At 29.7% G+C, this 16577-nt stretch overlaps 1 protein-coding gene across 2 annotated transcripts in view; it reads left to right on the top strand.

Moving 5' to 3' along the window:
- LOC130672266 (proclotting enzyme-like) overlaps window positions 1-16577 on the top strand; it is a 30102-nt gene that overhangs the window by 11011 nt on the left and 2514 nt on the right. Inside the window, exons 1-4 of one of the 2 annotated variants that reach the window (XM_057476723.1) lie at window positions 5747-6377; window positions 6514-6772; window positions 13325-13569; window positions 16293-16453. In XM_057476723.1, the coding sequence (XP_057332706.1) occupies window positions 6254-6377; window positions 6514-6772; window positions 13325-13569; window positions 16293-16453 (789 nt within the window). In that variant the 5' untranslated portion in view covers window positions 5747-6253. Of the gene's footprint in view, window positions 1-5746; window positions 6378-6513; window positions 6773-13324; window positions 13570-16292; window positions 16454-16577 lie in introns of those variants that run through there. The other variant, XM_057476724.1, reaches the window with a different exon arrangement.

A 16577-nucleotide genomic window follows, 5' to 3' on the forward strand; every position in this document is an offset into this window, starting at 1 on the left:
ATATTTTTCAAGTGTCTTGAAAAACAAAAAAAAACGGATAAACAAATATGAATAAATAATAAATAAATAAATAAGGAATATTTGTTTAAAATAATTTCGTATAAATGAATAAGAAGTTAAGATAAAAGGATGTTAATTCTTGCAGCAAGAAGTAGTTTTGCCACTGGTAATGCAACTTGTACAAGAAATTGGTCGGATTGCCAATAAATGTATGACTGCCTTGCCTTGCCTTGTATATATATTTATATTTATACTTATATATAGCCACTGGAGAGCTGTCGAGGGATTTTATACCATTTAAACTTTAGTTGGTTTGACTGCACTGGAAAAACGCCAATGACTTGTGTGTATTGAGTTAAAAGCATGATAAAAAAAAATATATGTATATATATATATATATAGAGGAAAAGAGAATCTTAGATTTATTGATGTGCAGCGAACGTCAATGAGATACAAAGTCATTTATATTTAATAAATGTTTCGATTATTTAAATTAGACATTTCTTTTATGGTTTTAATTAATTTCATTATTTTGTCTTATATATACATATATGTATGCCTATAGATTTTATGTATTAATGGATTTATATTTATATTTTATTTATTTACATACAGATGTAATTTTTAGATAAACTTGTGACTAATAACTGTTGTAATTGATGTTGATTATAATTACTAATTAATATTCATTGATAAATTTGTACTTTCTAATGACATCGTTATTGAAAATACATTTTTTTATCTCGGAGGTGAAGATTAATTATTTATTAAAAAAAATTCAATAAGTTGGTCCGATATATATTAGACTGTGTCAAATAAAATCGATATTTTTTTTTCACACCAAGAAAATTTTCGTTTTTAATTCATGCAAAAAATTTCTTAGGGTAAGTAAAAATTTTTTGTGCCAAGAAATCTTTTTTTTCTCTGTAGGAAATCTTATTTTAGCGAGTGCGTGGTCGGTAATTGCGTTGGAAGACCCAATTTGGCACCTAATTTTTTTTTTTGATGTTACATTTAACGTAATTTTTGTATGGGAAAAAAATATTGATTTCATTTTGCGCAGTCATATATATATATTAGGGTGACCCAAAAAAACCGACTATTTTTTTTCGAGTCTTATGAATATTTGTTGGCTTACAATGTTTTAAGAAGCCTCTCTAAAAATCAGCTCGATAAAAAATTTTCAAGAGGTCGCTCGCAAATTTTGAAAATATCAAAAATGATTGAAATTTGGATTTTATATTTCTAAATTTTTTTTTTCTCGTGGCAGTAATAGTTTATATTTGTAAAATGATGACTATGTTTAAAATTTCAGCCAAAAATTTAAATATTTAAACGGCGCTCAAGAATTTTGAATATTAATTGATGATACATAACTAATACTTTGAATTAGTTTTTGTATTTTTTTATAACTCAATTATTGTTATTTCACTAAAATATAACTTTTGTATAACCAAAAATATACAGGACAGTCTTAAACAATAAAATTTGGTAAGTTTTGAAACAGCGAAAAAGCCTACAAAGTGAATTTAAAAATAAAAAAGTATGTAAACAAATTATTTCTATTTCTCGAGTTATATTTTCATTCATTGTTATGCAAATTGATGGTGGAAAAATCGAGACGCTTTATTATTAATATTTAAGGGTCGCTCGAAAACGTCCAAAAGACAGCACTCGGAAACAGTCAAAATTTTTGAGCAAGGTTTAAAAATTCAAATTTTGGGCTTAAATTTTCAGCGTAGTCATGATTTCACAAATATAAACGATTGCTGCCACGAAAAGAAAAAAATTTGAAATTTAAAATTCGAATTTCGATCATTTTTGATATTTTCAAAATTCGTGAGCGACCTCTTGAAAATGTTTTATCGAGCTGATTTTTGGAGAGGCTTCTTAAAACATCGTAAGCCAACAAATTTTCATAAGAGACTCGAAAAAAAAAGTAGTCGGTTTTTTTGGGTCACCCTAATATATATGTACAACAAATTACAATCAAACTGAATTTAATTGCCGTAGATAATTTTAATAGAATATAATCTATACGAGACGAATTTATAGAGTAGAATATAGCGAAGTAAAACAATAAAATTTAAAGTTAAGTAAAGAAAGACTTAACTCTTGAACGACACACTTTATCGGTTATCGTTTAACCGGGAGCTGATATCTTCTCTTGTATGACTCACAATGAGGCCAACAGATTTTGCGTGACATTGCGTGCGTGCAGCAATTTTCAATCATCCGTATTATAATGCTCCATATATTTATGTATGCGTAAATACATACATAATGAACGGCAGTATCTGACGGTATGAATAAACCCGTCACTTCAGAACAACTAAAAAATTTATTTAAATCTCAAGTCATTAATTTGGCTATTTGTTTATTTATTTAATCTTAGACGAGTTAATTGAACGTTACATTTAACTATTATTTGTGTGCGTAGGTGGTGACGTTACTGCGATAGTTACAACGGATATAAACTACGCTACATAAAGACATATAACGGTTAATGGTAATTATCAAAGACAAACAGCCAACCCAGGAGGTTCATGTTACTGATTATTAATTTAAAAATATCTATGTATATCTTATCGTAAATCTTACAGTAACGATTATATCGTTTAATGAAAAGTTTTATTTTTTGTGTTGCTGTAAGCTGTAACTACTAGTTTTATCTATGCATTAATTATTTTTCTAATTATCGCTTTGAAAATAAAAATGTATTTTTAATTATTAGTTTATTGTAACACTTTTGATGGAAATTAAATGAGTATGATAAGAATTATCAGTATTTAAATCATTTTTTTTTATGCTAATTATTGTTTCACATGACTTTTTTTTACCCACAATTATATATATATTTTTTTTCTTACCCATAGGGGAAGAGTTATTTATTTATTGTTTTTGTTTATGATTGAAAAAAAATTTTTTAATGGAAGGGGAAAAGGAAAAAATGAGCCGCCCAAAAAAATATCAGTTCTCTATCGAAAATAGTCGTTGTCATTTTTTTACCCTCACTCTTAGAAAACGAGCCTAATTTCGCATATCGTGACTATACACTAACATCTATCACAAGATATGTATGTATGAAACTTTTTATATAGATTAATTGGAAAATCTACCTTTCATTTCGGCTGCTAAATGGCCTTTTTTTATTTATTGTTTTTATTTATGATTGAAAAAAAATTTTTTAATAGAAGGAGAAGGGGAAAAAATGAGCCGCTCAAAAAAATATCAATAGTGTGTTTTTTTAGCTCCACTTTTTGTAGTCCCTAAATAAGTATTCGGGATCAATATGGCTGAGAAAAAAAAATTAGTGGAGCAAAATAAACCCGCTAGAAAAATTTTTAGGACCGATTTGAGATTTTAAATTTGCAGTAAAAAAATTGGGATCGATTTTGCTTCTTTATCTTGAACGGGATTTGAACCTCAAACTTTAAAGTCTAAAAAAATCGGGAGTAATCGATATAATTTTAAGTACTGCGACATGTGAAATAATTTTCAACAATTATTGAACAAAATATCGACAGTTATTGGTAGCAAGAAATACATAAATAAAATAAGTAATGATGGATTTATGTGAATGCCGTGTCATATATATAGGAACTGACAATACTACATCACGTACGTCAAGACCCCGTTACCTTGTTCAGCTCCTTCGTCTTCTTATTCTCGTTATTCTTGGTCTTGTGAAAATTCCAGTATAAAACGTGCCATGCATGTGGGTGTTCTCGAAGGTGTGAACTGGACCCCGAGGTCTTTTCATTTTATGCTTAAACTCTTTGCATGACTATTTTATACATATTGTAGACAGCAAGCTACTACCAACTATCTTCTATATTCTATATACTAAAGCTATTTATCTCCTACACCAGCAAGGTCTTATATTCGGTGACATTTTCCATATATTCACGGAGATGTGTTACAGTTCATGACGGTCTACTCTCATGTCCAGTGTGACTAGATAAATTTCAATTCACTCAACAGAAATAGAATGAAAGTGTTGAAAAAATAAATGCCGTAAGCTGATAACAAAAAAAATTAACTAAATGATCAAAGTTTAAGACAACATATGAGGCCGAAAAATCGTGGGCTGGTAGCAAAAAAATACCCTTAGCCACCTATGAACTTTGAAAGCTGGCATTTAATAAAAATTTAGCCTGTGAAAGTCCGTTTATTTAATCACCCTCATTCATTCTAATCATAACAAAATTTATTCTTGATATTAAATTATAAGAAATTTTTTTTTCTATGGAAATCACGAGAAAATCCAAAGAAAATTAATGAAAGATACAATGATTACTTTCGAAACAATTTTCAATAGGATACTATTAAAAATTATGGCATACTTTTCCCTGATTAAACAACTGAATTCGATCGAATTAAACAGAATTCAATTTTTAATTCTATTTAATTCAGATAAATTCTGTTAATTCGGTACCTAACTTAAAAATGAATTCTGTCTAATTCGGCAGGAAAACCAGAATTTGTCCAAATTAAAACGAATTTAAATAATTCTATTCGGTTTAATTCTGATTAATTCGAAAATAATTCTCCAATTTCTGGTTCTGAATCCGAATTAAATTGAATTAAAACGAATTTGAAATTTTCAAATCGGTTTTATTCTGTTTAATTCAAATTCAAATTTTCAATTCAGTTGAATTCTGTTTTGCAGAATTCGACAGAATATAACAGAATTTAAATTTTTAATTCGGTCGAATTCAGTTGTGTAATCAGGGTTTTCATCAAAAATTGTTAATGGCAGCTACAAAATTTTTTCGGCAATAGTAGCCTACTCTCTAAATCTGAAACAGTGAAAACCACTGAAAAGTAGCGTATATACACCATGTCACAGCTATAAGCATACCACGGTATATACTTATAGCTGTGAAACTGTGAATATCGTCATTGTTTCAGATTTAGAGAGTATTCTGAAAAATTTCTATAAAAAACAATAATTCCTAGATAACTTCCTCGGTCGTATAATGGCCATTATCCCCGCCTGTCACGCGGGAGACCGGGGTTCGATTCCCCGCCGGGGAGAAATACTTTTTGCATTTTTGGAAAAAACTATCGATTTCGCAGCCATATTTCGAAACAATATCATATGGATGTTTTGAGCCATTTTTAATACTTTCGATCGAAATCAGTCTTGAATAAATGAACTTAGACAGCATCAAAAAAGCTTGTCAATGCGATGAACAATAAATTTTCAGCATAAATCGGCTTTTAACAAACTGCTAAAAAAAAAAACATTTTTTCAGTAAAAACCTGAATTTTCACATAATTCGTGTTTTATTTCTTTTAAATACTTTGAGACTGATCTCAAGTTTTCTATTCTCACACGCCCACTCGAACATCATCATAACAGTAGTCTGAATATAATTTCACAATTTTCAATTCTTATAAAATAAGTATATTTCAAATTTGCCGACTAATTTGAACACATGGCAAAATTTTTCCATTATTGTCTTGAGACTTCTGCAAAGGCTTAATTTCTATGAAATAGCTAACCAAAAAACAATGACTTGTACAACATAAATTGAACAATTGTCATAAACAATAAAAAAATAACAATAACGTGATATGCACGTGATCGAAATTAATAAATACGGTCCTAAATCAATAAATAAAATATAAAATTCAAAAATCAATGCACTATTATACATCAAACATCTCGTTATACAACTGATTGTATGACAGATGATTTCTCAGTATAACATGACGGTGACGCTAAGTACCACTTGTCATATAATAACACAATACAATACAATATAATAGACTCGGGTTGACTCAACTCAAGTGTACACCTATACATATTTAAAATACAATGATAATAATAATACACAACATTAAACATCTATGATAGGTCCAGTTACTCGGCGTCTGTGTGAGATAACCAGAAGACCCACTGGTGTTTTAATATTTTCAGTTTTCTACGGTTGTATCTACGAGCAAGACTTACGGACTTTGTTCTCTATAACCTCAAAGTCTACATTTACACTACAACTATACCATACAAAAAAAGGAATAATCTATATACATATTTATAAAGATCATTAAACAGCCTACGACATCTGTTGGCTAGTGTTAGAATTTTTTTTTTAACCGAACCCGCCAAAGTTTTGTATTTATTTTTTATCAGTATTGTCTATTGGTGTTAAAACGTACAACTTTGTTTCAGTGTATGGGTTAAGATAAATGTGTGAGTTCAGCTGTGAAAGAGTGAACTAAAAAGTGTATAACAGAATAAAAAATGCAAAAACACACTCGAGAGAGAGTTTTACCAGCAGTTTTGTTTCATTTGTTGGTCGTGTCGTTGATTGAGTATGGACATACCGAGCATGGACACACTGACCCTATTCTATTTAATGCTATCGGTAATTTTTTATTTTTTATTTATAAGAAAATGACCCCTGCTGGAATATAGAAACCGATAATTGGCAAATGAATTGCGATGGGAGCTTGACATAATAATTTGTCATTTCGTCGTTTCTTTATTTTACTTTTTTTCAGAAAATGTCATGAGGGTCAAGTTTAATGGGAGTTGGATCGATGGAGCTCGGAGGAATTTAACAAACTCGAGAAGCGGACGCGGTCCACGGGGATGTGGAATGAGCTCGAAAGGATGGACTAGAGTTGTGGGTGGACAGCCAGCTGATCCAAAAGAATGGCCTTGGATGGTCGCATTGATACGAAGGGACTCGGATCAATATTGCGGAGGAGTTTTGGTTACTGATAGACATGTACTGACTGCTGCTCATTGTCTCTATGGGTAAATTTCAATATTAATTTACTTATTTTATGACTATGACACTTGACTGCAAAAACCAGTAGTGAATTCAGAGTGAATATTGCAATTAAACCCGCATTCATTTCGATTTTCGGAGTTCCAAAGTTTTTTTAAAAATCGCTCTGCGTACGGAAGGAATTGGAAATTTTTTTTTCAGCGAACTTTGGATTCTATTCACGCTTACTCTCGAAATTTGTCACAGTGAATTCACTAGGGTTTAAAATTTAAGTTATCCTTGGGTTCAAAATTTTAAGAAAACCCTTAAGGGGGCGGGTAGTGGCTAAATCGTGAAAAAAAATGTTTTTTTATGAATTTTTTTTAGGCGTATGGATTGAGCTAATTTATTAAAACCTTTTGAACATTATTAAGTACATATTCAACAACATTAGGTAATTTTTTTATGTAAAAGTATCCGCAAACAAGCCAGTGACGGAGCTTTTCCCAGAACGTCTTTAAAAAAAGATGATTTGCGGTGAGCAGTGTATCTCAGCTGGAAATTATCTGAAATAAAAAACCGTTGAAATTCAGTCAAAGCATTATTAAAACCTCCCCCCAACGTTCCCTGATTATTTTTTTTTTCATTTTTTAATGGTCATTTAAAGTAAAAATTGCTACTCTGTTACGAAAAATTGCGCCGTTTTGGAGGTGGAAAACCCCTTTGATGTAAAAAAAAATTCTAAAACTCAACGTTGGGGGGAGGTATTTTATACGTAGAAAGTATGTACCAAGTTTTCAATAAATCGGTAACAATAAAGTGTGAAAATTTGCATCCCTTGGAATACTTGCCCTATTTGTATTACGAAATGGGGTTGCTTTGAAAATAAAATCGCTATCTCTTGGAAAAATGCTGCGGGAAATATTGTCCAAAAAAGCAATATCAATTTTTCCATTTTCCAAATTGCAGTTCTACATTTCTCAGAGAAGATATTCATTGGCAGGATAACTATATGCTCATAACACCGGCACACAAAAAAAAATAAGTTCTCTGTACTTTTGACGGGACCGATTTATTCCCATGTATTTTGACCCGCTGAATCCGAATCCGAGGTCCGTTTAACCCGTACACCCTCAGATTTTTAGAAAACTTTCAAAAACCTCAAAAATACACAAAAATCGACCGTTTTTTAAATTTATAAATTTTTTTAACTTTAACTAAGCATGATTTTTATGTATTTTGGTCCTCCACATACTAACCTGAAGTTTATTTAAAACATTAGCCATTTAAAGTCTGAGTAAATTCCAAAAAACCCCAAAAAATTGCAAAAAAGCAAAAAAATTCTTAGTATTGTAATGAAAAAAATTTTATAGGGCTAAATAAATAATTATTTTCATGTATGTTTATCTGTCACATATAATTCTCGAACATCCATGGCTCAGAAATCTCTAAAATTTTAAATAAATGGCAAAAAATCGAAAAAAATAAAATTTGGTATAACAAAAATCAATTTTTAAATCGAAATAAATAAAAGAAATCATATTGTTCGATCTGTGATATATATATACAACTATGCACTGAGAGAAAAAAGTGTATATTTCCAAGTAAAATTTCTTGATTTAAGTATTATTTTACTTATATAGTGCCAAGTAAATATTTTCTTAATTTTAGTAAAAATGCATTGTCTGTAGAAATTTATGAGTAGATTCAAACAATTGTTATAAAGATAAGAAATATTATATTTCGATGTAGTAAATTTTTTCTTGTTTTCAGTATTATGAGTTAAGTAAACATGGTTACTTGAATTTGATTTTTTTTTCTCTCAGTGTGATACTTTGGGTTGCTTAATGAATTCCCAATTGCACTATTGACATTCTCACCTTTCACACTTTCCTGAAAATCTTGGTGACTATAGTGAAGAGCAAGGTGAAAGATTCCATTAGGACATCAGTGTAATGGAAAAACGTTATCAAGGTAAGTGGGATGTCAATATGATGGCAGATCACTGTTGGACACTACAGAGAGATCTACCTAAAGAAATGAGGAAACGAAAGAGAAACCCTTTATGTAGGACATTTGAGGACAAAAGGGTTAGATATAAGCGGAGAACGAATTAACATTGAAATAACGTTTCTATAAAGATTTTTTGAAGCATATTAAAATTTTTTTCATGTTTTAGGCCACAATATTTTATATATATATATCACAGTTCGAACAATATGATTTCTTTTGTTTATTTCGATTTAAAAATTGATTTTTGTTATACCAAATTTTATTTTTTTCGATTTTTTGGGAATTTTTGCCATTTATTTAAAATTTTAGAGATGTCTGAGCCATGGATGTTCGAGAATTATATGTGACAGATAAACATACATGAAAATAATTATTTATTTAGCCCTATAAAATTTTTTTCATCACAATACTAAGAATTTTTTTGCTTTTTTGCAATTTTTTGGGGTTTTTTGGAATTTACTCAGACTTTAAATGGCTAATGTTTTAAATAAACTTCAGGTTAGTATGTGGAGGACCGAAATACATAAAAATCATGCTTAGTTAGAGTTAAGAAAATTTATAAATTTAAAAAACGGTCGATTTTTGTGATTTTTTGAGGTTTTTTAAAGTTTTCTAAAAATCTGAGGGTCTACGGGTTAAACGGACCTCGGATTCGGATTCAGCGGGTCAAAATACATGGGAATAAAAACTTATTTTTTTTTGTGTGCCGGTGTAATTTAATGATCATGGTTGTCATTAGACGAGAAACTTAAATTTTTCTTCGATACTTGATAACGGAAAAATTGAAAAATTTATATCCTGACAAGCAATATCATATTTTGCTCTTGTTAGCTGCTAGACCTTGTTGACATAGATCTCAATAATGGCCAAAATTATATCAGTGAAATACGTCATTGAGATCCCAATAGATTTAAAAATTTATTCTCCCGGGTAAAAATAAAAGTCACAAACTATTTCAGCAAACAAACTTTCCAACTTTTACAAGATAAAATCTTTTATCTCAAACCGAATATGTTAATTTTAAATTAAATAAAAAAATTTATAAATTTCTTATCAAAGTTAGTTGATCTATTTAACGTTACTTTTTCTGATTTCATGAACTAAACAAAGTTAGAAAAAAAAATTCAAACTAAGAAGAAAGTTTAAAGCTTCTTGGTACGACATCCCGTTGGCTCTGATTTTCAGTGAAATCTTTGCAAACTTGATGGCAAATGTCTCTGCGAAAATGACAATGACGTAGATAAGTAGCTCTCAGTTCTCACACGTTTCCATGTGCATTTACTTACAATACAGAACATATGAGAGCCAGCTTATAAGAGAATAAGAATAAGTATAAGTATAAGTGTTTTTAAGTAGTTAGCGAGTTTTAGTTGAGTATAAATGGCATGCTGGCATGAAGTTACCTATTGCCATCACGTATAACCGTTTCCTATTTCTAGTTAACGTTTATTCAGTTTGTAATAGTGTAGTTAATGCCAACTTTTGGTCTTAGGTCTTAGTCTAACGGCCTTGAATAGATCGTAGATTCGTAGAAGCCAGATAAAATATAACCGCACGTGGTTATCTACTGAGATAGTCATTGGTACTTTGTAGTACTGCTATGGCTTTGGCTCACGGGTCACCACAGAGACAGTAAATGTACAGTAAGGAGTTTAAGTTTGAGATTTCTCTATAAACTATACTTTGAAATCTATTATTTGTTTATTTTCTCTCTTGTTCTTACCTAAATGGACCCTTCTGTTATGGAAATTTACTTGGAAATTATGTATATAAATATATAGGGAGTGGGGTAAAGTGAGACACTGTTTTTAACAGAAAAATTTAATTTCTTGGTGAATGTTTTTGTATGGTCGCTAAATAAGGCATGGGGTAAGTTGGTCACGTGAGTAGTGCGACTATTTTTAAATTTGAACAGTAAAATAAAACTTTTAAAGTCTGTGTCAAGACATAGGTGAGAGTGATAGAATATTTGAATCGTTTATTTGAGAAACCCCATAAGTCATGTTTTTTACGAAATTGGGTTTTTTGCATTTGTGGGTTCTTTGGATGTCCCTCCATAGAAATCAATCAAAATATGCATCGAATCAGCGTTTAAAAAAAAATTAACGGGGTGAAAGCCATTTCATTTAATTGAGAAACCCCATAAGTCAATGACTCAAATAAACATATCGATACTGCCATTCTGATAGGGCGTATTCCACAAAATTTGACATTTTCACTTTTTTTGAAAAATGGAATCATTGTAACAATGTGCAGCTTATGTAATAATTTTAGAGGTCAAATTGTTTATTTAGTATTTTTAAATAAATATTCTCATATGTCGTATCCCACATTCGCATAGGTTCAGTCACGCTTAACATTATCAATTTTAAGTTAATTTTAAGCAAGCAATTAACGACATTAATAAGAAGGTAATTATGCATAATTTTTGACCCTTCTTACGGCATACAATTCAAAATTATTTATTCACTACAAATGCCTGTATTTTATGAAAAACATGAAAATAAATTTATAGGTTATACCAATGTAAACATATTACAAATAATTTTGTTTTGCTGACCGTGAAACGTTTTTATCGTCTCCTGAAAAATTTCTCAAATGTGGGATAAGGCATATTAGAATGGCAGTATCGATATGCAGTTTTAGTTTTACAGAAATAATTTTTTTTTTTTTTTTTTATTTAAAATTCGCGCTTTTTTGGAAAATTAATTTCAAATGTTGTTTGATTGTTGACTGTTATATGACTCATTAAAATGTTTGAATTAATTATAACTTTAGGTAATTTCTGAGTTTCAGAGTTCAAATACATATTTAATACTTCATTTTATCAGTGTAATAATTGAGTTGAGTGGAAACATTTAAAAAAAACAATGATTTTATAACTTTTTTTTCCGTTTGGTTGAGAAACCCTAGAAGTCAATCAACTTTAAATAATTTTTTTAAGTAGTTTCAGTTAAGAAATTAAATTTTTCTTGTTGGAATTTTTTTCAGAAACGCTGACATTATTGTATTCAATGATTTATTTATTATTCTAATGTCAAGTTTTTCCAAAAAAATGTTTTTTGTGTTTCCTGAAAAATTTTGTTTTCTTGACTTATGGGGTTTCTCAAATAAACGATTCATTTGTTATAAAAATGTATGGAAAAATTGAATGAAAACAAGTTTTTTTTAAAATTCATTTTATCTAAGTCAGGTTTTTTTACTGATTTGTAATAAAATAAATAATAAACACAAAATAGTATATTACAATACAAGTAGGGGAGGGTGGGGCAGAGCGGCCCCCCTAAGCCAATTATTATTTTTTGTGGCTTTCAACCATAAGATCACTTTACTTTTGTTCTATTTCGAACAAATTTATGGACATTTTGCCAAAATTCTGAAAAATTTTTTTTTTTTTTGTGGGGCAGAGCGGCCCCCCTTCAAAAAGTGATAAAAAAAATTTTTTTTTTCGTTTTTTTTTTTTTTTAAATTGTTTTCATCATTAAGAATGTATTTCTTTCTCTTGACAACTATTTTTGGTTTTATATTACTCGAAAAAAATTTTTTAAAGCGTAAAAAATCGTTCACTCTCGATTACCTTAATTACTAATTGTTATTTAATAAAAAAAAAAATCAATTCTATAATTTTATTTTATTTCAAAAATTTATCAACTAAAAAAAAAAATTAATTTTTATAAATTTTTAGTGACCAAATTTGCCTCTTACATAAAGAAACGGCCGAAAAATATGAAAAAATAATTGTTTCGGAAGTTTCGGCTGGTCCATTTTGCCCCAGGTGTTATGCGTAGGGCTAGAAATGTGGAATTATAATAATTTTTTTTTAATTTGACGATAAAAATATGAAAAAATCACTTTTTCAAAATTTTGGGCTTGTCCATTTTGCCCGAAATGTCATGCGTAGGGGTAAAAATGCACAAACATATCGGATTTATAGTAATTAGTCGAAAAAAAAAAAATTTTTTTTTTGGTCAAAATTTCAGGGGGGCCGCTCTGCCCCACCCTCCCCTACAGAAAGTTTTAAATTTCTGCCCTAGTAGTGTAATATACCATTTGTTTTGTCTAAATTTCAAAATGGTGGTACTATTTGGGTTGACCATCTCACCCTATATTTTTTCTAGAGATTTTAGATAAAAATTAACAAAAAAAAGTTTTTTTTTTAAAGTGGTGTCTCATTTTTTTGTACTCTACGCTATATTAATATAAATATATATTAATATGTTTATTAAATTTATATGCAAGATTTTAATTATCATAATCACACCTACAAAAATTTTTTTCCATCCGGATATTTTGAAATTAAGACGATGAATCATGAAATTAATAATAATTTAGAGTAAAGAGATATTCAAAAAGATGTTAAAAAAATTGAATATTAATTGGATGTCATGTTTAATGAAACGTTATTAACATATATTATATAACGATAAAAATGATTAAAAAAAAGTTGTAAGCTGATAAAAGACGAAGTCATTAAATAGTAATTAATGGCTTGAGTGACTTTCCTGTGTTTTCAAGTTGAATTGATTAATAATGACGGAATAAAAATATTAATAATTACGACTTATATTTATTTAATATGTTCGCAGAGTTAAAATAAAAAATATTATTGTGAGATTAGGGGAATACGACTTTTCAAGACATGATGAAACACGTTTTCTGGACTTTAAAGTCGTGGACGTAAAGATTCATGAAAATTTCAATCCGTCAAGTTACGAGAATGATATTGCGCTATTGAAAATTCACCGACCCACTATTTTCAACAATTATATCTGGCCAATTTGTCTACCACCCGAGGGGACGTCTTTTGAAAATAAAAATGCTATCGTAATTGGTAAGTATACATATATATATCGCGCTGTGAAAAATCGGGAGTGAATTCAGAGAGATTACGAATTTTATTTAAATTTGAATTGACTCCGGTACTTGAATTTTCAGTGTCTGAAAATTGTTATAATGTATGAAAGTAATTGATATTAAAGCTTATCGATAAGTTTTTCGCGCGTAATAAGTATTGTGATACAGCATAGTAATTTTTTATAAGAGCACAATAATTTTTTGGATGCTTCACTTCCTGTTTCAAGTTTGGTCGACAGCATTGTAAAAATTGGTAGGTTTCGAGCCAATATTTTTCTCCGTGTGACATCTTATTACCGAAGCGCATTAGCATATTTCAAATACCATAAAAATTAAAATAAATTTATAAATCTAGATTATTATTATTATTATTTATATTTATATAAAGTTCTGTTTTTGTCCTTAAATACAATTGAACACAGACCAATAATTATAATAAGAAAGTCCTGTTTTTAGTTTAAACCCGATTTAAAACAGACTAAATACCATACGAAAATAAGTCTGATATTGGCCTGGATAATGGCTAGTACGGACAAAAACAGATTAAATTCCTATATAAAATAAATACGACACGGAAAAAAAAAGGCGCTGTAACAGGATTTTCATGTTACAGCAACAGGACGCATTCTGTGCAAGCAACAGGACAAAATCCTGTTGCAGTAGCTATTTTTTTTCCGTGAATTTATAAACTTGAATTAAAGAAAAAATATTTAGATTTATCATTTAAAAAAAAAAAAAACGAATTTTTTGATCCGGGCGTGTCATAGATCTGAGGATAAATTACACATAAAATCTGTCTCTACATTGTAAAAAATCATCGGGGTAAGTCCAAGCGGTGTAGGTGTTAAAATCGGCGGTGTTAAATTTCAACACCGAAAGTGGTGTAGAAATAACGCCGCTGCCGGTGTAAATATTCTGTATCGGTGTTAAAAAAAATTCTCCGGTGTTAAAATAACACCGCTGCTGGTGTAAATATTCTATACCGGTATTAAAATATTTTATTTTGTGAATATTTTTACTTACTCGATCACTATACTTGTTAATAAATGATATTTTTTATTAATTTTCATAAAGAACTGACATTTTTTGTGTTTTATAATCTTTAAAGTTAATGCTCCAAGCGGACGCAGTTTACCCTGCTTTTACACCGGTATTACTCCGCTTTTACACCGATTTAACACCGGTATCTTTAACACCGGTGAATTACTCCTCCTACACCGGTGTAATTTTATTTTTACACCAGGCGGAATTAAAATGAGTCCATTTTTAACACCGCTCTTTTCACAGTGTATAATAAAAATCATTTTTTATGTATATTTTATTTTCCCAAGCTACCTCGTCTATCTTTACAAATATTTACCGTCTAGTTGCCGATCAAACTTGCTCGTAGAAGTAAATACAACTTTCAATACCGTCACTGCCAAGTTAAAAAGTAATGTTTGTTTAAAATATTAAATTTTTCGCTTTAATATTTGTCAGTAGAAATATTTATTTTAGTTTCTACAGTAATTAAAGTTTACCTCTGAGGTTTCACACTAATTTATAAAACAAATACTGATCATTGGCGCATGTATTTTATTCCCTCGGCTCGATAGAACGGGTCATTTAGCATTCGTTCAATTGCCAAAGCGAAATTTTGTTTTTAAACAACAGTATAGTTATAATTATTTAAAACTTCAAAATAAGTTAGGGTAAAGTGGGCCAAAATTTTTTTTATGAATTTATATCTACAGTTTCTAGAAAAAATATCGGATGAGCTAGTCGGCTTAAAAAGTGCGACTATTTCGAAATTTTGACTAAAAAAAAAAAATTTTTTTATGTTTATTTTTTTAATTAATGGTCATTATCAACTATGGCTCAAATATTGATATTTAATTTATTTTAAAAAATTATTTTTAGTTTTCCTACAGAATTAAAAAATTTTTTATGTTTTTTTATACTAGCGTTATTATTTTACACAGAAAAAATGGATTTCATGGTGTAAAAAATTTTTACTCACCCCTAGAAAATTTTTACATTATAAATTGAAAAAAAAACTTTTCTCGGGGTGAAAAAAAATTTCTTGCATCGAGAAGTTTTTTCTAATCCTCAGAAAATTTTTTTCTTCAATTTATGATGCAAAATATTTCTTGCGTCCAGAAATCTTCTTTTTTCTGAACTCTATTTCAAATTTTAGCTGTCAAAAAATTTTTTTCGGTAAAAATTTCTAAAATGGTCGCACTACTCAGGTGACCAACTTACCCCACACTTTTTTCTACAAACTAAACATAATCATTTACAAAAAAAGGCGTCTCATTTTGCTCCAGTAGTCTAATAATTTGCATTTGCACTCCCGTTGACTAGGCGAATACCTTCGGATACCGACAATTTAATAAACGATAGACATGAGCATGCACATAAATATTTATGTATAAATTGTAAAGAGATCGGTATCACAAATAATAACAATATTACCAATGAATGGAACCTCATCGCTAATTACATACCTACAACATATTCCGCACACTTTCAGTCAACCTGAATCGCCACTGCTATCTCTGATGAATCCCGACAAATTAATGGCATGCATTGAAACCGATCGGCGTTGTATTAAACCAGCAATTCTCAATTACCCATATCGATCAGCCGATGAAAAGAACGGCTAGTTTTTATTTTTTTTTTTTTTTCTCATGAATGTTTTTGTTTTATCAATTTAATCAGGTTGGGGCAGTCAGTATTACGCTGGTCCGCAGAGTTCGATCTTGATGGAAGTACCGGTACCGGTGTGGCCTCGGGACAGGTGTGCCAATACTCTAGCCCAGCGGCTACCGGATACCATCATGTGTGCGGGTGCCTATGAAGGCGGCAGAGATTCGTGTCAGGTAATTCGAATTTGAATTTTAAAAAAATAAATTAAATTGACGGGATAGAGGAAAAAAAAGAATTTTTTTTTCGATTCGTTAACTAATTGCTGATTGCTACGAAAGTTTGATTATTTTTATTTCG

Source organism: Microplitis mediator, chromosome 7, assembly GCF_029852145.1.
Source record: "Microplitis mediator isolate UGA2020A chromosome 7, iyMicMedi2.1, whole genome shotgun sequence".
In the NCBI taxonomy this organism is placed as follows: Eukaryota; Metazoa; Arthropoda; class Insecta; order Hymenoptera; family Braconidae; genus Microplitis; species Microplitis mediator.